The sequence below is a fragment of the Ambystoma mexicanum genome, chromosome 8 (genome assembly GCF_040938575.1).
Source record: "Ambystoma mexicanum isolate Mex_15411 chromosome 8, UKY_AmexF1_1, whole genome shotgun sequence".
Classification (NCBI taxonomy): domain Eukaryota; kingdom Metazoa; phylum Chordata; class Amphibia; order Caudata; family Ambystomatidae; genus Ambystoma; species Ambystoma mexicanum.
This window is the reverse complement of record NC_090929.1, coordinates 1,208,123,259-1,208,147,474: the sequence shown is the minus strand read 5'-3', so window position 1 is coordinate 1,208,147,474 and position 24,216 is coordinate 1,208,123,259. Positions and strand designations below refer to the sequence as shown.

The 24,216-nt window shown below is 46.3% G+C and overlaps 1 protein-coding gene across 2 annotated transcripts in view; it reads left to right on the top strand.

Annotated features, from left to right (window-relative positions):
- Positions 1-8,365, top strand: part of PCGF5 (polycomb group ring finger 5) — a 1,257,849-nt gene extending 1,249,484 nt beyond the window's left edge. Inside the window, exon 10 of one of the 2 annotated variants that reach the window (XM_069611309.1) lies at positions 7,318-8,365. In XM_069611309.1, coding sequence (XP_069467410.1) covers positions 7,318-7,365 — 48 coding nt within the window. In that variant the 3' untranslated portion in view covers positions 7,366-8,365. The remainder of the gene's footprint in view (positions 1-7,317) is intronic. The other variant, XM_069611308.1, reaches the window with a different exon arrangement.
- Positions 8,366-24,216: the final 15,851 nt, after the last annotated feature.

Genomic DNA, 24,216 nt, shown 5'->3' with positions numbered 1-24,216 from the left:
CGGAGAATTCGCGCTCATACCGCCGGCGGGAAATCCGCCGGCGGTATGAGCGCGAAATTTCCCCATTGAGCCCAATGGGGAATGGGGCATTCCCGAATGGGCTCAATGGGGAATGGGGACTTCCAAGTCCGCCCAACTCGTGATCCCGCGCTATTAGCGCTTGGGGCTATGGCGGTCGCGCTAATAGCCCCCGCGCTAATACCGCCGGCGTTACTGCTGAGGTCGTGATGAGGCTCTATGCCTGCTATTTTTGAGGAACAAACCTCTGATGATGATATTACATCAGCTGGTGTTCGATTTGGGACAAGAGAAGTCCCAGAGGAACTGATAGATCCAAATTAAAAAATGTCAGATCTTTATGACGTTCTACAATTGGCTAGCGACCTAGATACCTCACCTGAGGTAGATTTCAAAAGACCTGACCCCACAGACCATGCTAAACCGGGGTATAGAAACTTCATGGGAAGGGTGATAGATTTTATGGGGCGGAAATCAGTGCCCCCAAGATATGACCAGGACGACTTAACAGACATTATTGATGAAGGACCTTAGAAAGACCCAGTCCTTCCCTTCCACAAAGCTCTCCAAAAAAGAGTTATGACAAATTGGGAAACACCTGAATCTATACCAGCTGTGAATAAGAAATGTATAGGAAAGTATAGACCTGCTCCCTCGGATCCGGAATATTTATTGAAGCACCCCTCACCCGAAAGTTTGGTAATTCAGGCTGCGACTGCGAATAGACAGTCGGCTTATCCCTCTATGCCCCCTGACAGGGACGATAAAAAGATTGATGCCTGAGCGAGAAAGGCTTTTACTTCTGGTATTATGGCTCTTAAGTCTACTAATTTGACTTGTATATTAGCTAGGTTCACTTATACCCTGTGGAGCTGTTTAGCTGCAGCGGCTGATCACATCCCGGAGGGCGAGGAGAGGGATGATTTCCTGGCGATAGTAAAGGATGGGAAGGAGGCTATGGAGGAGTGCCTCAAGTCAGGACTGGATACTGCAGAGAGCATAAGCAGGTCCATGGCATCTAGCGCAGTCTTGTGTAGATTCACATGGCTAAGAAAATCTGGTTTCGCCTCGGATGTACAATTCAGGTTACTTAATATGCCCTTTGACGGCTTGAGATTGTTTGGCAGCAAGGCAGACGAGAACTTGGAGAAGCTGCAGACTTCGAAAACGTCAGCAAAGTCACTCAGCGCTGCTATAAGGCAACCCCAACAGCACTCTTACGCACGGTCATCTTCCTGGAAGAGTCGCCCTTTTTGCTTCTATTCCTCATTTGGAAAAGGGAGAGGGCAGGCCAGTCAGAGGGGACAACAAAGAAAACCCTTTCGTGGTGGAAAAGGGAGAGGTGCTAGATCAGCCACAGCAGCGGCTACTACCTCCTCAGCCACTGCTGCAGCCGCTGCAAAGCCACTTTGAGTCCTTAACCCATAAGACCACGGTAGAAGGAAGAATCTCTCTGTATCTGGACGTATGGCGGGGCATTACGTCGGATGCCTGGGCATTAGATATAGTGACACATGGTTACTGTCTTCCTTTTCATCAAAGGCCTCAAGATTATCCATCAGGAGCCAACTCTACAAATTCCAGACCCGCTCCTTTTGCAGGAGATTTTAACCCTGCTAGAGAAAGGTGCAATAGAACATGTACCTGTAGCGGAGAGGAACAAGGCTTGGTACTCCCCGTATTTTCTCATTCCCAAAAAGGACGGAGGATTGAGACCCATCTTGGACTTGAGAAATTTGAACAAATTCCTCAGGAAGGACAAATTCAAGATGGTAACCCTTTGTCAGATCCTTCAGGCTCTTCAGCTTCAGGACTGGCTGGTTTCATTGGACCTTCAGGATGCTTACTTTCATGTGCCAATCCATCCCAAACACAGAAAGTACCTGAGGTTCGCAATTGGCGGATTTCACTATCAGTTTCAAGTTCTGCCATTTGGGCTGACCTCCGCCCAGAGGGTCTTCACCAAACTAATGGCGTAGTGCCAGCGAATCTCAGTAGAGAGGGGATTCACATCGACCCTTATCTGGACGACTGGATAATGAGGGCAAGTTCACCCAAACTGACCCAAGGACATCTGGCCATAACATGTCACTTCCTACACAAATTGAGCTTCTTCCTCAATTACAAGAAGTCACAAATGATTCCGAGCCAAAGACTCCAATTCATTGCAGCGGTCCTGGACACCACCTCAGGGAAAGCCTCGCCTCCCGAGGAAAGAGCTCACCACATCCTGCAGATGGTTACAAAATTTCAGAATGCCCAACATCTACCGGCTTTCGACATCCTAAGGTTGCTAGGCCTCATGGCATCCTGCATTTTTCTGGTGCCAGAGGCCAGATTGAGGATGAGATCCCTTCAGTGGGCCCTCAGGACTCAATAAACCCAGTTTTCAAGGGAGATGTCAGACCTTCTACAAGCCCCAACCAAAGTGTCTCAAGATCTCCTGTGGTGAGCTTGCAAGAAGAATATCCTCAAGGGGGAACCATTTTGGCAACCATGGCTGGAGAAAACGGTAGTGACGGATGCCTCACTCACAGGGTGGGGAGCCCACACCAACGATCTGACAAATCAGCGGCCGTTGGTCTCCATCGGAGTCCAAACTACACATCAACCTTTTGGAGCTGAGAGCAATCAGACTAGCGCTGAATTGCGCCTGCTCTCTGCACAAGGAAAAAACGTCCTGATAATGACGGACAACACAGAGGCCATGTACTACCTCAACATAAAAGGAGGCGTAGGATCACTCCCGCTGTGCAGAGAAGCAATGCAGCTCTGGTTCTGGGCAATGCAAGAAGGAATCTCTCTATCGGCAGTGCACCTAGCCGGAGAGCTGAACACGGCGGTGGACGCTCTGAGCAAGCAGAGCACAGTCTCCCACGAGTGGGAGCTAGCTGACGAAGTCCTTCAAGAGATATTTGCCCTTTGGGTAACCCCTCAAGTAGATCTGTTCGCGACCAATGCCAACCGGAAGTGCGAACTGTATTGCTCAAGGGAATTTCCCCCGAGACAAGCTCTAGGGGATGCGTTCGTAGTGGAATGGATATTTCCACTCCTTTATGCGTTTCCTCCAGTCACCGTGATCCCTCACATAATCAGGAGGTTGAGAAAGTTCAGGAATACCATGATCCTAATTGCCCCGGATTGGGCTAGGAGGACGTGGTACCCGAACCTTCTAGACATGTCAATCTGCGCTCCGTCTTCCACAAAGAAAGGATCTTCTCTCGCAAGAGGAAGGTCGGGTTCTCCATCCAGAGGTCAAGACACTCAACCTTCACGCTTGGCTTCTGAGAGGTTGGGATATAAGGATTGGGACCTTCCAGATTACGTTATGGAGATTTTGCTTTCGGCCAGGAGGCCAGCAACAAAATCCTTATACCGGTGTCGTCGGAAGAAATTCAGTAACTGGTGCACGGATAAGAATGTGGATCCTTTTCAATGTACCACTCCCATGGTGCTTTCCTTTCTATTACACTTAGCCAACTCAGGGCTTAAAGTTGGAACTATTAAAGGATATTTGGCAGCGCTATCCATCTTCAAGCGCTCCTCAGAAGAAGTTTCATATTTCAAAATGCCTTTAGTTATCCAATTTCTTAAAGGGTTAACAAATGTGTTCCATCCTACACCTTTCCAAGTTCCCATTTGGGATTTAAATTAAGTTTTAAAATGTCTTATGTGTGCCCCTTTTGAGCCTTTACATTCTTGTCCTTTAAGACTCCTAACCTTAAAAACTGTTTTACTAGTGGCTCTAACTTCAGCCCACAGGGTGAGTGAGTTGCCGGCGCTATTTTGCAAGCCTCCTCACACAGTTTTCCATGAAGACAAAGTTGTTTTAAAGGTCAAGTCTTTTTTTCCTACCTAAAATTGTTTCGGATTTCCATCTGTCACAAAAAATCACTTTACCATCTTTTTATCCTCCTCCGCATGCTAGTAAAGAGGAGGAAAGATTTCACAGAATAGACCCTAAGAGGGCTCTCAGTTTCTACATATCTAGGCTGGAAAGATTTAGACAAACAGATCAGTTGTTTGTTGGGTATACTGGACACAAATTGGGCCTTGGTGTGTCCAAGCAAACTATATCCAGATGGATTATCCTAGCAATATCTTAATGTTACAAATTGGCTGGGAAGGAGCCTCCAAATGGGTTAAGGGCTCATTCAACCAGGTGCATAGCAACTTCCAAGGCTCTTCAGAGGGGTGTCCCAGTGCAAGACATTTGTGCTGCGGCCACTTGGTCATCAATGCACACTTTTACAAAACATTATTGTTTAGACACCACTTCTTACCAAGGAGGCCTTTTTGCGAAAGCCGTCCTTCATTCTGTGCATAATTGAAGAACTATGGTACTCCCTCCTCCTCTGAATTACAACTGCTATGGGAGTCTATCTAAAATGAGGAATAAGTGGGAGGACACAATCCATTCGAAGAACAAGTTACTTACCAACTGTAACATTCTTTCGATTGGATGTTCCTCCCACATATTCCTCATCGACCCTCCCAACCTACCCCTCCTTACAGTTTGTTGCACTTGTACTTCCTTAAGAGCCTGACATCTGCTGACACAAGATACAACTGATGCGACCATTAACATCGAAAAAACAGAACTGAACCAACGGCCGCGGCTCAAGCCCTTTATACGACGGATGACGTCGACGCTCGACGGTGGCCTTTGAGGGACCAAGCTACCATGCCTCGAGCACAGCGCCCTCTGGCGAAATTTTTTTCCGAAAGAAGCAGCAAGCTGGCGAATATATCTAAGATGAGGAATACGTGGGAGGAACATCCAATCGAAAGAACTTGTTCTTCACCATCAGTGACCGTTCTCTGACTCAGAAGAACAGCATGTTGCAGTGGTCGTGGGGAATCGATCAGTATACTGCCTTTGGGCCCCACATGACTGCAAGGGCTATGACACGTGTCCCCAGTGGCCCCTTCCCTCAATCCAGTACCCCCAGATAAAGGCAGGGGACTTTTTTTAGACAATGAAAAGGCAGATCGGATTGATTAGTGTTAGGGAGAATTCTCATAAATAGCTGATTTCCCTTACCTAATGAGTGCCTCAGCAGCTTTGCTGGGTTCCTAGAATGTATTGTTTTCACCTGGTAAGAGTGTGACCCTTTTTCCCACTCTCACATGTGTTTTGCTTTGAGTGTTTTCACTTTTTGTGTGATCTTGAGCACTGGAGCCTCACCTACTCCATGGCCTCATATTTTTCATGTGTATTACACAGCACCTTCAGTGCAGTGACACAGGGTTGTCTTTTAGACTTCCCACTGACTCCATTTTTCTGGGGATGACTACTGTCCCCCAGAAAAGGTAAAGTTGCCATTATCTTTATGTTAGTCAATTTAAACTACAGACCCAGTACACCCCATCTTACATGGAGTACTGGAAAGGGTTAATTTGTATCCCTTTTTGTCTGTGTCTCTTGGAGCCTTGTTTCGCTCCCTTTACATCAAGACTTGGCTGGTGGCAGTGGTATCTACCCTAACTTTTCTACCGTGATTATCTTATATAAACGTGGTATTGTTTTAGCCTATTAGATTAGCCTCAAACAAAAAGCAGCTTGACCAAATACATTTTATTTTGGCTCCGGCTGGGTTTATTCGCCATTTCTTTTTGTTAAAGTCTTTCTCGTGTTTTTCTCTGCGTGCCAAACCGGAGATGATTCCTTTGTTCGCTGTCTTTTCGCGGGCTTCTGCACAGAAGCCCTCCTTAAGGCGCCTGAAAGTCTAGGCAGGCAGGATGTGAGGGAGGGATCTTCGGACCCCTGCCATGGGTTCCCTTGGTAACCCAAGTCGCACTCCTGTTTGATTTGCTGAGGGTACTGTCCTTGCCAGGACAGCCACCCTGCTGTTTTTATTGACAGCCAGGCTGTATGAAGGGGTGGAAACTGCATAAAAAGCAGGTCTCTGGGACTGGAAAGGCAGGGTCGCCACTGGAACGCAAGAACCTACAAGGAACTGACAGAAGAGGACCCCTACAACGACTGAACCGCCCGGTGAAGCCCTGCTGCAGGTCCGAATCTTCAGAATCCGACGACAGAGAAGATCCTCCAGGAAACCTCTTCCCTTGAGCTGGTGGGACCAACCAGTTTGCCCAAACTGCAAGCCAGGACCCCTCCTCTGGTCGAATTCGCTGTACAGAGCTACAGTGGGCCGGATAGCCAGGAAGGTCGGACCCTGCTTGGGTTTTAAGGAGCGCACCTTTTATCCGTTGTTTTGCTCGGCTGCTGGCTTTTTCCCTGGGTGGCGCAGGACCCTCCAGTCTTCCTACTTCGTGTCAGTCCGACAGTCACTTTAGGAACCGTCAGCCTGCAGGAACCACCAGGACCGTCCGCCTCAGCTACAGCTCCCTCTACGTTTTAAGGTACTGTGCAAATCCGGTTGTCCCTTTCGTTCAACCGCGGTGAAGGTGTTTGAAATCTTTCTCCAATCCGAGGGCTTGTCCTTCTCTTCTCTTTGAACTAACTTTTCTATCAACCAACCTCGTCCGGAATCTGTGCCACAAACTTTACCGCGAACTACCCTGAACTGTGTGATCTTGAGCAAAGGACTTTTGGCCCATTGACTTTGGCCCTAAGCCTTTTCTACCTGATTCTATCATCGTAGTTTCTCTTGTTCAATTGCCCTGAGTACTTACCTGTTGGTCTGATCTAATTTCTAATAACTTTGTCTTTCCTTCCCTTTTAAATTGCTGGAGTGCCATTTTGCTCCCACTTTATTTTGCGAGTTTAACTTGTCTGGAATTTAAGGGAAGTGGTGTGGTGTACTAAGAGAGTGATTTTTGAACTGCTTATAATAGTGTAATGTTATACAACTGAAGAGTGAAATAAATGTATGTTCTTTTACTTGAAAACCTTGAGTCTGCGTTTGCCTGAATCATAGTAATTGCTGTCCTTTGTGTAACTATTTGATACTGCTCACTTACTCTTGAGCTAAGTCTGGCTGCTCCGCTACTTCTACCACTTTAACTGTGTAGTACAGGCTTATACCAAAGGTGAAATTGTACTGTCGCTTGTAGTCTTAATTGTGTGTGGTGTTCCCAAAGGGTACTGCATATAATTCCGCCTAACATTTATGAATAAAAGTCAAAGAGGTTGTAACAGGGCTAACTCCTTCACACTGTATCTATGCGATCATAAGGACTCTATAGGGGAAGAAGAGAACTATGAATTGGAATTGATCAATTGCGGACTATAACTACATCAATAATGTTGCATCGTAGCACCCTAAACATTGCCAAGACCTGTTCATTTTTGTTATGAGACATGTACTTACTTATGCTTGTTTACATTTTTAGCTATATCCTATGGTACTACAATATCGTCCAAGGATAGACTTCAGTTAAAGCAAGACTTTGAATCCGCACTGCTTTGAATCCTGCACTATTTGCCTCTCGTCAAATTTCATTTGAATGGATGGACAGATGAGGACCAAGCAGACTTTCTGCACACAAAGGATTTATCTTCTGAAATTATTGACATTTGTAATACTTATGTTATCACATACAACTGTAATGTTTGAGCTGAAACAACTGCATAGGGTTGTTTCTGCTAGCTTTACAACCAGCTTCATGTCTAAGCCAAAATACAAAGTATACTGCACTAAACAGAATGCTGAATATACAGAACACATTTCCTCATTACTAGAACCCTAATTATGTTGATATGCGTATCACAATGGCATAGAGATCGTCTTGTGATGTTGCTTTTTCAGTATATTTTGTGCAATACTATGAAAATGGGAACTGTATTGAAAGTGATGAGCTATGTGTTGATAACATTTGTAATGTAAGCTATTTAATACAATTGTTCATGTGGCACTGATTTGCATTTTAACTTTAAACAAATGAGAAATATCTCAGTCATGAAACATCACTTGTCTTCGTTGCACTCAATGCCAATAGCTTCTACACATAGACGAATTAAGATGCACTTGTCTACTTTAATTTCCATTTCCAGCGTTAGTGTCTACTGGATGGCAACAATCCTTGCTATATTATTTTTAAAGATATGTTTATATTTAGTGTATCGCTTACAACAACTGTTCCCCATGTCTGTGTAACACATTTGTCTTTATTTTGTGTACAGTTATCACTATGTGATGCGGATATGCTATGATGTGTGCACGACTCTAGCTGTTCTATTTACAAGTACTGTGGAGGGCCAGTAAAATGTCCATTCTATTCAGATATTTAAAACCATCTAAAGCTAGATCGTGTTCCACCGTTGGGGTAGTCATGCTTTATTTTAATGTTGCTGGACTCCAGTACTACAGGCCACTTTTAATCAAGACCTTTACTGTAGGTATGTGTTAGAGAATTTCGAATAACAACCCTTGTAATTATTGACATTTGTCATTTTGCAATTCGTCATTTGATCTTCCTGTATTTTTCAGAGAGATATTCTTTCTATTCATGTCACATTTGACAATGATGTAATCAGAAAAAGACATAAGGTGACACTATAAATCCCTACCTTTTAGATATTAATCTCCAAATTGCCTTTTGGGGATAGGTGTGCGCTGTGCATCTCCAATGCCCCCCTCACAGTATTTTTTAAAAGTCCATGACACAAAAGTGTGCATTAGCTGTGGAAACAGTAGTGGATTAACCTGAATTGTTGGGGTTTTCTTTGATAAGTGCACATTTTTGTTCCTGGATTTTTTTGTCCTTTGTACATAACTGTAAAATTAATTTGGTGGTCTCAGACTAGTTCCCAGTGAGGGTGTTATGGCCCATTGATTATTAGTTTACCCCACACATTTTAAAATTGAACACCCACCTGTTTGTCTCATCCAGAAAATAAATTGCCTTGTTCCTCCGTAGGGACTAAGGTACGCTGAGGCTGGTATAGCAAGTTTCCTTCCCTTCCTTTGTATCGAAGCATCTCCATTTTTAAAATGAAGAACGTAAAGCAAACGAGAGGGTACACTTCCTATTGAAGGTCACCAAGTTCCTAGTCCTCGGAATTTGGCTCCTCTAGAATGCACACCAAAATTCTCACACAATAACTCTGAAATGTATTTTTATAAAGAGAATCTTTCTAATGGATACGTTTTCCACTATGGATCCTTTGGGCATATTACAAAAACTTTGCACAAGTGCAATTAGCGTTTGGACTAACATTGGCTAATGCTATAACACATTCTTTAAAGGCATTTTTGCAACGGAAAAAAGTGCTTTGTTTAGGGCAGTCATTGCTGTGGTGTAAAAATGCATGGACACAATCAGCCTAATATTGTACTAAATGCTAATTGCTTGCAGTGGACCACAAACGTTATCACTTGCTTTTGGGTCCCCCGCATAACATTTTTAAACCTTCAAGAGGTGGGGTGATGGAAAGTGTAAACAAAAGGCTAACTCGCTTTTAATCTTCCCCTCTTTCTCGTAAGCACATACACTTTGCAAGTAGAATTTACTAATGGATTCCTATGCAATCCCCCTGGTTTTGATCAGGTGTAAAACCGTGGCAGATTCCATATAAATCAATAAATGTTACGCCTGCATGAATATCTCATGCAGGTGTAAAATTAAGTGCTCACACAAGGAGGCGAGCACGGCAGAGATTTTATCTCCGCTCCTTGCCTCTTTTCCGCCTTGTGTCAGCACAAAAATGGGTCGGAGGGGTAAATGCATTACGCCTCGCCTTTACATCTCTACTACCCTGTCCACCCCATTTCAAATGAGTGAATGTTTTTTCACAAGGGGAATTTTTGCCCTAGTTCTAATTGCATTTGCTAAGGTGCAACGTCTCTGTAGTACCGCCTTTTAAAATACTGTGAAAGAATATGCAGAAAAAACAAGTCTCCATCAGATCCAAGCTTACTGTCGTTATGTAACATGTTAATCCAAAACTGCTAGGATGGCTGCACTAGAAAGTGTCTGGATTAAAATGATACTGCCTTAGCATAATTCCCTTTACTCTTCTTTTCTCTGCTGTAGCCGAACAATCATGTATTTTCATTCATCCGTGCTTTACTTTTAAAATCACTGTACATTTTGATAACTATTAAGACTCGTTTGAAAACAACGATGGGTTTTCTTCTCCTTTTCTCAGAAATGCCAAACAAGGCAAACAAGCTTGAAGAATTGCTTTCAGTTCAGGTGAAACTAAAAAATACCTGCTGTTTGGAAAGTGTGTATCAAAGAATCACTGGAGTGGAGACTGCTTTAATTGCACTTTTGAAAAACTGGTCCTGTGCCATCTGATACAGGATTTACTTAAATAAACCCCCATTTCAGATACCTAATGAAGAATTTCCCAAACCGATTGCATAGTTAGTATTGCACATTTTACTTTGTTAATAGGAAAGACATTGCTAAAATCCCAGAGATCAAGTACTATAACAGTAGATACTTGGTAAAAACTGGTCAAGAGTCCGTTTCTAAATGCAGTGTATCAATTACCATAATCAAGTAGGGCTGGCTACTCAGTGCGTGAATAACCGCATCAGGAACAACCTTTAAGAAACATCTTTTCTTTTCGTTAAGTCATTATTTTAAAGTAGGTCATAGAATAAATCATGTGCATTATTATATACAATATCAACTAAAGGGCATTATGGCCCCTAAAAATCCTCCTCCCATAGGTTATTTCAGTATACAATTTCTAAATAAGGCTTGATTCAGTTTAAAATACTGTTTATTTATTCAAAGTTCATGCCTCATAGGAGAAACGCAAGGTGTTTCTTTGTTTATTTTATTTCTAGAGGGCCTTTGCTACAGCGCTTTACAAAGTTAGTGAATTGGTACATAAAATTAAATGATGACAATTAATACTGGAAAAGAAAAGAAGTCAGAGAGAAAATAAGACATAAGAAACAAACAAGAAAGAAATGGCAATCATAGTCAATAATACAATCAAGGTGAGGTTCCAGCAACAGAATGAATAAAAGTTGCCGGACAAAAACAAGCCTCAATTCAGCAAAGTAACAATGGGAGGGAGCACATAATTAAAACACTAAAAATGAAACAACTAGAACCAAAAACCTAGGATGGTTAATGTCAAAACATGCACATGGAGTAGAAAGTGCATAGGTGCAGGGGCAGACAATGAATGGCCTGTAGCTGAAACCAACTTGCAGGATACTCCAGCGAGGCACCAGCAGCCAACCCAAGAGGAGCCCGGCCCATGGACAGCAGTTGGAACATAGCATAAGATAGTCACAGTCAACACCCTGCGAAAGTACGTCCCCTCCACAGCAACGCAGGAGGCTCATCAACACCAGCTCTACAAAAATCCAGTGCTGATGTTGCCATGTCCAAATCACAAAGGAGCACCTTCAGCAGCCCCTGCATGATGCCAGCTAGCTATGTGACACTGCAGATCTGCAAAGCCCACCAGGAAAACACCCTGCCGCTCCAGCCGCTCTGCTGTCAGCAGTGTTGATGTTTTATGGTGACTGACGCTGCCCAGAGCACAGGGCTCCACCTCCGACATCCCTACAGCAGGGAACATCCTGCCCTGTGTGACGAATCCCTCGATAGCATTGCATCTTCCCAGGAGGGGGAGCCTTCCCTTGGGGGCTGGGAGGTGAGGCATGCGTCCCGACAGTTTCCCTGGGGGTGGTATTCAACCGGAGGATCCCATGAAAGGGGACCCCCTCAGTGGGGGAGTTGAAGACTATTGAGGGAGAACGCATTATGACAATTACTCCTCTACCCTCAGTACTACATCTGCACACCCTGTTAAAGCCACAACATTTTTTTTAGCACACAGCACACAAGAACACTTTAAGGGACTAACTATTTCTCAAGCATTATTTTACGTACAATGAATGTGTAACCTATCTGGATACCTAAGCGGAAGAACACCCTTTCCTTAAGTGTGGGGTGCCTGTCCCTAGGAGCGAGGTGATGGGACGCCTATCTAACAGGAAAAGAAGAGGAGGCTGTCCCTATACCTACAATGTATATTACTTGTTGAAAAATCACACAACTGTTGTGCACAATGTTTAAAATTGCTCAACCACAACTATTTATATCCCGAAAACATTTTGAGGAGGAGCTATTTCCTCAGGGTATAAGCCCTGTGTTTAATTTATTGACCTTCCAGGAAGTGTGTAGACAGTATTTGTATAGATTTGTTGGTGGATATAGTGGTGAGTCTAGTTTATCTAAAATTAGGATAAAAAATTAAATTTAGATCAATTGTTGATATAGTGAGGGCTGATTTTCATGCAATCGCCTGAGCAGTTGCTCAGGAGGTGGTCTTAAACTATGCAGTAAATTCAGGAACAGGAGAGGGAAAAGTTCTTCACTCCAATAGAATCCGTTTTTTTGTTGTGTATCCCGTGGCTTCTCAGGGATATCGTTGATATTGGTTGGTCAACCAGTTTCAATGACTCTCGTTCGTCATCTTCATCAGGACCGTGACTTTCCGATGTCGGTTATGGTCATCATTCCCATGTGATGCGACGATGGTCACCACACATACCTAAGGACAATATGAAACAGTATATTGGCTTTGGTTCCATAGGGTTGTATTTCTTTTAGAAATGCAGTCTTGCACAAGCTTTTCGTAATTTATATCTGGGACTATTCCCTTTCACTTTGCATGATGTTCTGTCCATAGGTATATACATTCCATCCTGACCCCACTTTTGGAACATTTTCTTTTTATTTCAATAGTCCTATATGGTTGTGGTCTCTCTGTTGTATTTACCTTCACCCCAGGCTTGCTTGTTTCTTGTCATGGTGTGTATTATTTCTTATGTCGGTCTCCGTGGTTTCAGGGAGTTCCCGAACGTGGCTGGATCCCCTGTGGGGAAAAGAGAAAGATGCAGAAGTAGCCATCAGGATTCTGTATGTTTTGCACTCTGGTGTCAGTAGACATCATTGCCCCCATAGATCTTCTGTATGGCTCAAGGGCATCTGCCCCTTTGGGTCATCCCCACCTTCTAGGGTATACGTGCTGCCGTATTGACATTCACTGGTCAGAGGCTATTTAAATAGTTATGTGTCCAGCCATGCACTTGATGGCCGCTGCTCCTTTTTTCCTAGCCCCGCATCCAACAGATGCCTGCTCTTGTAGGAGTGTAAGCCTCTCTGGGGCTGTGTGATTCCCGGGTACGCGATGGCGCTCCGATGTGCTCCCTGAGCACGTATGCAGTTGTTCAACTAGCTGGTGTAAATGCTTGATCCCTCAAGCGCTGTCTCTGCGCATCCACATGTGATGGTCTAAGACACATGGATCGTCTCTGCGGGCGCATGTAACGGTGAACTCGTTTACGCGTTTGCTGGCATATGATCTCAAATCTATGAGTATTTGGGCACCGCCATTAGTTGTTGTACCCTCATCATAGTTCAGCTTGCTATTTCCACAGTCTCAGGGGCCGCGTTCGCAGTGCAGTCCGTGAGCTAGCAACAAAGGCTGTTGCTGGTCAACCCTGTTGTTTAAGTACGTGCCGTCGTTAGTTTCTCTCAAGTTTTTTCCAGCGGGCATCTTTTAGTGTATGGTGAACAGAGTTAGCAGATGTGTTTCGGGCACTATCATGTGTTACGTCTTTAGGTTGTGCATTAAAGAGAGGAATTCATTCTTAATTGTCAGTTGTCTGTAATGCGGATGAGCGCTTATGGGGGCTCACAATTCTTTCATTGTTCAGATAGTTTTTGCATTGAGCAGTGTGTCTAGTTCCCAGTTGCATGTTTGCAGCGGTTACATGGAGGACCACATATTATCTCCCCTGTCGTGATCCAGAGTGGTCCGCTCGTCATGGATTGGCTTTGCCCCTCATTCTAAATTAAATGTATGCCCTTCATGCATGGGGGACAGAGTATACAGTCGGCCAATCTCGAACCCAGGTAGGATTTATTTGATTGATTACTTGAATTCTTTTATGGCCCATGATTTCATGTTGCACACTGTGCGCTTTTAATACTGTATCCTGGCACATGCATATGGTGATTGCATTGACACAGCCATTTCTTGGGGTCACCTGTGACATATTTTGGAGTCTAAAGTGTATTACATTGGCTAAGCCAAATACCTTAGGTGGTCTCTGTGACAACTGTGTCAATCCCAGTTAGTGGCAGGTCTGTTGAAAATCTCCATTCCTGGTGTATTATGACATGATAGGTGCACCCACAGTGTACTTATTTCATAAGAGCTAGTTTGGGCCACTGGATTTCTTCGTTGAGGCCCTGCCGGACCGTATTCAATCGAAATATCCAGTGTTGCTCGCGTTTGAGCAGCAGCGCTGGGAAATCCCCTCCTCTGCGTGGTGGTCTCACATTTTGTAATATTGTCGACTTGAACTGGTCTTCAGTGTGGCCTTGTGTTTGGAAGTGACTAACCAGAGGGGCTGTAAGTCTGTTCTTTCGAATACAGGAATTGTGTTCGATTAGTCTTTTTGTCACCTCTCTTGCTGTCATGCCAACATATCTTAACATATCTTAATCCACATGCTCCTGCAATTGGTAAAGTGTTTTTGTACCCATGGGGTCTTCCACCCTATGTCGATATTAGTGCTCCTGATTGTTTGGGCACACATGGTAACTCCTCCGCAGGAAGTGTGGCCCATCGGCCTACTAGTTCCCCAGATGGTCCTCTCAGGGGACTCAGCTTCAGTTTCCTTCATGGTATGTACTAGACAGTCTCGTATATTCCTTCTTCTTTTAATGGCAAAGGAAGGAGGGGCCAGGGGACTAGTCCCTGTATTCAGGATAGGCCAAAGTTTCCTAATCTCCCTCTTTAGGGAGTTGAAGAGCAGAGAGTAACTCAAAACAGCTGTGATCTCTTTCCGATACCAGTTTTTGGATGGTGTTTTAGTGTGATCTCTCGGTATATTCCTGGCTTTTTTATAGGTGTTGTTAACAATTTTCTTCGGATATCCTCTCCTACGGAGTTGTTTTTTGAGTGCACCGGCTTGTGTTCGGTAGTCATCTGTGAGCATACAGATCCTGCGGTACCTCAAAAACTATCTGAACGGTAGATTATCTCTTAATGCCTTAGGGTGGTAGCTTTTATACTGTAGCAGAGAGTTTCTATCTGTGTCCTTTTTTATAAATCTTGGAGATCAGGGTGTCATCTTCTACCATGATGTGCAGATCGAGGAAATGCGTCTCTGCATTGCTGGTGTCCATGGTAAATTTTAGATGTATGTTGCAGTTGTTGAGCCATTGATGAAACGCCTTGAGGTCATCTGCTGTACCTTGGAATGGAAGATCAGGAGAACGTCATCTATGATTGGTTTCCCGGAAAATAGCAAGCTGAACTATGATGAGGTTACAACAACTAATGGCTGTGCCTAGATACTCATAGATTTGAGATCATATGCCAGCAAACGCGTAAACGAGTTCACCGTTACATGCGCCTGCAGAGACGATCCATGTGTCTTAAACCATCACATGTGGATGCGCAGAGACAGGGCTTGAGGGATCAAGCATTTACACCAGCTAGTTGAACAACTGCATACGTGCTCAGGGAGCACATCGGAGCGCCATCGCGTACCCGGGAATCACACAGCCCCAGAGAGGCTTACACTTCTACAATAGCATGCATCTGTTGGATGTGGGGCTAGGAAAAAAGGAGCAGCGGGCTAGGAAAAAAGGAGCAGCGGCCATCAAGTGCATGGCTGGACACATAACTATTTAAATAGCCTCCGACCAGTGAATGCCAATACGGCAGCACGTATACCCTAGAAGGTGGGGATGACCAAAAGGGGAAGATGCCCTTGAGCCATACAGAACATCCGGTGGGGCAATGATGTCTTCTGACACCAGAGTGCAAAACATACAGAATCCTGATGGCTACTTCTCCATCCTTCTCTTTTCCCCACAGGGGATCCAGCCACGTTCGGGAACTCCCTGAAACCACAGAGACCGACATAAGAAATAATACACACCCTGACAAGAACCAAGCAAGCCTGGGGTGAAGGTAAATACAACAGAGAGACCTCGACCATATAGTACTATTGAAATAAACAGAAAATGTTCCAAAAGTGGGGTCAGGGGGGAATCTAGAGCCCATGGACAGAACATCATGCAAAGTGAAAGGGAATATTCCCAGGTATAAATTACGAAAAGCTTGTGCAAGACTGCATTTCTAAAAGAAATACAACCCTATGGGACCAAAGCCAATATACTGTTTCATAGTCTCCTTAGGCATGTGTGGTGACCATCATCGCATCACATGGGAATGACGATCATAACTGACGTCGGAAAGTCATGGTCCTGATGAAGATGACGAATGAGAGTCATTGAAACCGGTCAACCAACCAAGATGAACGATATCCCTGAGAAGCCACAGGATACGCAACAAAAAAATGGATTCCATTGGAGTGGAGAACTTCTCCCTCTCCTGTTCCTGAATTTACTGCATAGTTTAAGCCACCTCCTGAGCAATTGTTCAGAAGATTGCAAGAAAATCAGCTCCCAAGATATAACCAATTGATCTAAATTTTATTTTTTAATCCTAATTTTAGATAAACTAGACTCACCACTATATCCACCAACACATCCATACAAATACCTTCTGCACACTTCCTGAAAGGTCAATAAATTAAACACAGGGCTTATACCCTGAGGAAATAGTTTTCTGGATATAAATAGATTTGGTTGAGCAATTTTAAACATTGTGCACAACAGGTTGTGTGTCTTTTTCAACAAGCAATATACATTGTAGGTATAGGGACAGCCTCCTCTTCCTTCCCTGTTAGATAGACGTTCCATCACCCCGCTCCTAGGGACAGGCACCCCACACTTAAGGAAATGGTGTTCTCCAGCATTGGATCTTTCATGGATTCACATGCTTAGAATATTCCCCGTCGTCAGACTGGGACCCCTCGGTACACATATATAGCCTTTTCCTATAGGAAAACTTCCGACACTTTTGTGTCCTATCTACGTCCTTTTAGGACCCGCCTACGCATGCTCCGCAGGTCGTCCCAGTATAAGAGGCCCGCCCCTGCGGTTCCCCTTCAGATTTCAACCGTCTCCAAAGTAGTGGGATCTCCTCTTGTTGTCTTACTATTTTGTACTAGGTTGCCTTATTGGATTTCGAGTACGATATGTCCTCTGTATCAGGAAAAGCGCTGTTCCGTCCATGCGCGACGTGCGGCTTGAAAAAGGTTTAAGAGGGGGACGGACATATGGATTGTATATATTGCCTCCACCCTCACCATTTGGCGGATGCCTGCGACATATGCAAGGGGTTTTCTCAGAAAACCCTCAAAGACCGGAACCGACGCCTGGTGGCATGGCTGAATGAGGGTGCGGGGGCATACCCCCCCCGGAGGTAGGCTCCACACAGTCGGCGAAAACATCACGCCGCGCGGCCTCGTCGGAACCACCGGCGAAGAAATCTAGATCGTCGGAAAAAGAGTCGTCTGGGACTCACTCCACTACAGATTCCTCGTCAAAGAAGTCATCCTCATCAAAAAAGCATGCGAAGGAAAGGAAATCCTCCTCTGGCGATCATCACAGATCGACCACGAGTCGAGAGTCGAGTAAAAGCGGGCACAGTGTGGAGAAGGCAGGACCGCCAAAACCACCTGCGAAGCCTGCGTCGTCAACGGCGATCCAGTCACCGGCCGCCTTCCCGCCACTAGCGCAAGGGGCATCCTCCGTCCCGTCGACAATGGCGTCGACGAGAGCCTCGTTGACGGGGGTCCTACAGGAGGTCTGGAGGCCTGAAGTCCTCGACCCTACCCCCCCCAGAGGCTTTGCTACAAGAGCAAGCTATGTTGTTGTTCTCGGAGGACGAGAGCGAGAGAGTGGCTGGCCCAGCAGACCTAGGGCTACGAGCGGCTGCCAAGTCGTCGACGAGGGCATCCGTTACACCGGTATCTGCCCCTCTCCTCAATCCTCAAGCGGTTTTGTCGTTGGATATTCTGTCCTCGCTTCAGTCCTTGCTACGGTCGTTGGACCAGCGACTTCCCCAGGTCAGCCTGCCACAGTCACCCGTCGACGAGCCCGGCCCGTCCCGTTAACCGCCGCACCCACGCACGCCAATCTCAACACTGGCGCAGGAGGAAGGTGAGCTGCCAGATTCGGAGTCGGACAGGGGAGCCATGTCAGAGGTCTCTTTATCCCCCTCCAGGGATCCTACCTGGGAGTCAGAGGCGGAGTTAGAAAACCCCAGAAGCCCAGCTCACCCGTCCCCTCCAGACGACATTGCGTCATTCCATTTGATGATGGAGAAGGCATGTAAAGAATTTGGTCTATCCCAGGAAGAACAGAAAAAGGACTGTTTTTTGTTCGACCACATGGGCAAGAGAAGGAGGTCGGTGTTCTCGATACCGATACTTGACCATATATGGAAAGAGGGGTTGCAGACAATGAGACACCCGTTCTCAGAACCAGCAGTGAAAGGACGCCTAGAAAAAAAGTTTAAGGCTCCAGAGTCTACACCCAAGTGTTTATCCTCTCAACCAACACCAGACTCGGTGGTGTCGGCGGCGGCAGCGAGGAAGGCAAAGGCACAGCACAAGTGCACGACTCCACCCGAGAATGAAGCGAGACGCCAAGATGCCTTTGGCAAGAAAGCGCTCTCCGTGGGAGCGACCACAGTAAAGGCCGCAAACTCTCTGGCAATTGTGGCCAGATACGATAGGGAGATGTGGCACAGGCTGGCTCCGCTGCTTGATCATCTTCCAGAAGAACAGAGGAAGGCGGCGATGCTACTGGTCTGAGAGGGTGAGGAAGCCTCAAATCACGCAATAAACATCGCGGTGGATCTTGCTGAGTCTGGCTTCAAGCAAGTCAATCATGGGGTCGTATTACGTCGACAGTCATGGCTGAAGTGTACCTACTTCAGGCCAGAGGTACAATACAAGGTCTTAGATATGCCCTTTGAGGGAGACCTTCTCTTCGGTGAGAAGGTGGACGAGGCCCTGAAAGGGATGAAAGAAGATTCGGACACGGCACGTTCTTTGGGTGCCCTCCAGAGTGGCAGGAGCTACAAGTCTTTTCGCCCCTTTAGAGGGGCTTCAGGAAATTCAAGATTCTCTTCTGGAGACAGATCCTTTGCCAGAACGGCTTACCCCTCCCAGGGGTACCGACGTGCCTCACAATCGGCTAACCGTCGACGAAACTTCCAGTCTTCCAGAAAACGACCGTCATACCCATCGTCGGCGAGAGACAAGCAAACTAAAGATCAGCAGTGACGTTCCACAACCCGTTCTGGGGGGAAGAGTTTCAGCGTATGTCGACGAATGGGAAAGGATAACGACGGACCAATGGGTGTTAGACACTATAAGACACGGACACTCTCTTCAATTTAAACACAGCCCTCCGCAAATTCCACCTGCGTTCACCGCTCAGTCCCATATGAAAGCACTGCAACAAGAGGTTACACTCATGTTAGCGAAGGGAGTGATAGAATTAGTTCCAACATCACAGAGAGGCCAAGGAGTCTACTCAAGATACTTCGTCGTAAAAAAGCCGAACGGCAAATGGCGTCCCATTCTAGACTTACACGATCTCAACAAGTCCTTAAAGAGCCTGAAATTCAAAATGCTCACTCTGCAGGAAGTGATCCGCGCAGTTCAAAAGGAAGATTTCCTGGCGTCCCTGGATCTACAGGACGCGTATTTCCATATTCCAATGTGTCGGAAACACAGTAAATTCCTACGTTTTGTAATAGGGCGAACCCACTACCAATTCACGGTTCTTCCTTTCGGGCTCAAAACCTCCCCCAGAACGTTCACAAAATGCCTGGCTCCAGTGGCTGCCTGGCTAAGGAAGCGAAGCCACCATGTATACCCATACCTCGACGACTGGCTGGTAAGAGGATCCCCCCCAGCGTCGACCAACACAAGTCTACAAGCCACCATGCAGCTTCTACAACGGCTGGGATTCGCCATGAACTTCGAGAAATCCTCTCTGCGGCCATCGAGAACGCTGGTATTCTTGGGGGCACAGTTCGATACTCAGCTAGGGCTGGTGAAACCTTCTCTCGACAGGACCTCGAGACTCATTCAACAGGCGGCCCGGCTACAGTGAAACACCAGGATCTCAGTGAGAAAGTATGTTTCGGTCCTAGGGGCCATGGCATCCTGCATCCATCTGGTGAGAAACTGTCGACTCTTCATGAAGCCAGTCCAAGAATTCCTCGCAGACCGATGGACACAGGCTCAGGGATCGTGGTCGGACAGGATAACCGTTGACGACGACAAGCTACTTCGGACCCTTCAGTGGTGGCAGAGTTCCCACAATCTGAACAAAGGTGTGCCCCTACAGGAGCCGGAGTTCCAGAGCACCATAGTTACGGATGCGTCCCTAACCGGATGGGGAGCGCACATGGGTGCTCTCCAAACGCAAGGTCGCTGGTCTCCAACGGAGTCACTCCTACACATAAACGTACTGGAACTCAGAGCGGTACGATGGGCCTTGAAGGCGTTCCTACCACACATCAAGAGGTCGCGAGTGCGAATACTGACCGACAATACAACAGCCATGTTTTATCTGAGGAAACAAGGTGGGACACGATCGAGGACTCTCTCCATAGAAGCCCAGAAAACATGGTATTGGGCATCAAAGCACGAAATCTCCCTCGTGGCTCATCACCTTCCAGGAGTGAGGAACTGCCAAGCCGACTCCCTCAGCAGAAACATGGCCCAGATACACGAGTGGGAAATGGACACGGGTCACTTGAAGAAAGTGTTCGAGAAATGGGGCCACCCCCCTCTGGACGCCTTCGCGACCAAAGAAAACAAGAAATGCGAGAAATTTGCAAGCAGGTGGCCCCAGGAGGATTCGGTGGGGGAGGCGTTCTCCTTCCCATGGACGGACATGTTCCTCTATGCTTTTCCTCCGTTTCCCCTCATACGGAAAACAATACAGTGGATACGCAGATACAATTGCCGGGTGATTCTAGTGACACCATACTGGCCGAGACAACCGTGGTTCTCAGACCTCCTCCATCTATCGCTGGAACATCCCATAGCGTTTCCGAAAGTCCCGTACCTTCTATCCCGGGACAGAGGCACGGTGTGGCATCACGACCCGGACAGTCTCAACCTTACGTCCTGGCTCCTGACTTCTCGGAATTCGGGACTTTAGACATTTCAGAGGAGTGCCAAGAAATTCTGCAGGCGGCTAGAGCCCCTTCCACTAACAAATCCTACTCCTATAAGTGGCGGAGATTCTGTGAATGGTGTAGAAGACAGCGGGACCTACAACCATTATTGGTGACGCCGGAACAAGTTCTACCTTACCTGCTCCTCTTAGCAAAAAAGGGATTGTCCCCCTCATCGATAAAGGTACACCTGGCAGCCATCTCGAGGTTCACAAGGAAGAGGCAGTCGCCTCCGCTATTCAGTGACAGACTGGTGAAACACTTCATGCGGGGTTTATTTCGAGCTTTTCCCCCGGTGAAACGTTTTCCCCGGCGTGGAGCCTCAACACAGTGTTGGCAGGTTTGATGAAACCGCCTTTCGAGCCTATGGCCACGTCCGACATGAAATTCATTTCGTGGAAGTTGGCATTCCTGATAGCTATCACATCAGCCAGACGTATCTCGGAACTACAAGCGCTGGTCGTGGACCCGCCCTACCTAAGATTCTTTAAGGACAAGGTAGTCCTGGCGACTAACCCTAGGTTCGTCCCTAAGGTTCCGACGGTATATCACAAACACTCATCCGTGGTTCTGCCTACTTTCTTCGCCACTCCATCGTCGGCAGCAGAAAAAACTCTTCATACCCTGGACGTTAAGAGGGCTCTGAAATTCTACCTACATCGCACACAAGACATCAGGGCTACTCGGCAACTGTTCGTCGCATATGGTCCGTCGACGAGAGGTAAAGCAATCTCGAAACAGGGATTGGCCAGATGGGTCTCGTCGACGATTGTTTTTTGTCACTCTAAGGCCGGAAGGCCACTGCAAAGACATCCTAGAGCCCATTCTACAAGGTCAATGTCATCCTCAACAGCGTTATGGGCCGGAATTCCGCTGACGGACATATGCCAAGCTGCGGCATGGTCAGTGCCCCACACGTTTACCCGCCACTACTGCCTTGCCAGGCAGCATGCGGATGAGGCGCAGATGGGAAGAGCTGTCCTGCGCCATCTGTTTCAGTAAGGTAAGCTCCACGTGGTGGAGAGTGTGTTTTCTACCTTTGATGACAGTATACTTTCAGTGGGAAAGGTTATATGAGTAAACTTATTACTGCTGCGCATATGTGTTCAGTAGTAGGGTGAGGGTATGTTACATTGCATTCTCACCACCGTCTCAAGTGTTACTGCTATACAATCTATTCTAAGCATGTGAATCCATGAAAGATCCAATGCTGGAGAAGGGAATAGTTTCTTACCTGTAACTCCATTTCTCCAGCATTGGTATCTTTCATGGATTCACATGCGCCCGCCAAGCCTCCCCGGGACTGCAATGTATGTGATGGATAAGTTTAACCCGTCCTACTTTGGAGGGGCCGAAATCTGAAGGGGAACCGCGGGAGCGGGCCTCTTATACTGGGACGACCTGCGGAGCATGCGTAGGCGGGTCCTAAAAGGACGTAGATAGGACACAAAAGTGTCAGAAGTTTTCCTATAGGAAAAGGCTATATATGTGTACCGACGGGTCCCAGTCTGACGACGGGGAATATTCTAAGCATGTGAATCCATGAAAGATACCAATGCTGGAGAAATGGAGTTACAGGTAAGAAACTATTCCCTTCTTCCGCTTAGGTATCCAGATAGGTTACACATTCATTGTACGTAAAATAATGCTTGAGGAATAGTTTGTCCCTTAAAGTGTTCTTGTGTGCTAAAAAGGTTTTCCCTAGATAACACTTAAGGTTAATAGATTATTAGCAATCAAATTCCCTGATTGTGTTTGTGAAAGCCACAACATTCCCATCCTCTTTAAACCCTTCTTTCTGCTCATAGTTACTTTATACTATGTAGACCTATTTATGAGTATGAGGACAATTATGGCTTTGTAAATACTGATACGAAGAAGAAGAAAGGAGCAATGAAGAGCCCTTTGTGGAACCAAAGCAAGCAGACCAGCTCTCACATGAGCCAGCCAAAGATACAAAGAGAGGAATGACTATTCTGGCTGTCTGATCCTCCTTGGAGGAACCGTGAACTGGAGGGACCCACGTTGCGTAGAACCAGTATCCGGTGGAGATCGAGAGAAGGTACTGCTGCACCTGTGAGGGACCCAGGGCTGTGGGGCCACGGTACGACTTCAAGGGGTGAGAGAAGCCAAGAACCAACGAGAGAAACCCGGGTGACCAAGAGCTGGCGAGAGAAGCCAAGAGCCGGCGAGAGAAACCCAGGGACACCAAGAGCCAGCGAGAGAAGCCCGGAGACACCGAGATTGAATGAGAGAAGCCTGTTTAAGCTAGGAACCGAAAAGAGAAGTATCCCGCAGGGGTAAGGAGCAAGCCCCTGGGGTTGGAAGAAACTCTAAACCATACTCTGATAATGAATGGGAAAATGCCCTAAGAATTAGGGCACAGTGTGAAATCCGTAGTAAGACCTTGAGGGTTGAAATAAACCCAAATTGGGGCAAAAGGGAGATCCTGGGATAAAACCAGTTATTGAAAATAATCAAGCTGAGTACAAGAGTTGTCATCTTCTTCAGCATGGGGTCTGTCATGGATTCACATGCTCATGAATTTTCCCCGTCGTCAGGCTGGGAATCCTCAGTAAAAGAAACAACAGTTTCACTTTCACTTACAAACTGTAATTCTCCTGTAAACCAATCACTGTCCTCTGGGTCATACTCCCTCCATCCAATGAGTCGTATAGGCAGCCATCTTCAGATTTTTACTGCACGCTTCTGTGTTGGGAGCCCTCGAGTTTGCTCTCCAATCTATTTCTATGTTTTCTCTTCGTGTTTTTTAAAAAAAAGGTTCTATTTTTGTTTCAAAGAAGCCTGTGTACTCTTTTCTTCATCTGCCGATAGCGGGGACCCCTTGTCGGTGAAGTTCTGCGCCCCTCAAGGACGAAGATCCATCAAAGATTCTAAAGGCCTCTTGGGCCTACTTCATGCCCTCCGACCATGACCGAGGAGAAGGAGGAGTTAAGGTCCCTCTTCAGGCCCTGCACCAAATGCGAGCTACGGAATGTGTTTGTGGAGGACATGCATCTACAATGCCTCTACTGCCTACACCCTGACCACAAGGAACAAGAGTGCGAGATATGCCTCAGTTTCTCCAAGAAAACGACAAAGGACAGGCATAGTATGCTTGCGGCATTGCTTAACGCCAAGGCCTCTGACCCGTGCGCCGAGCCAGTGTCATGCCTCGC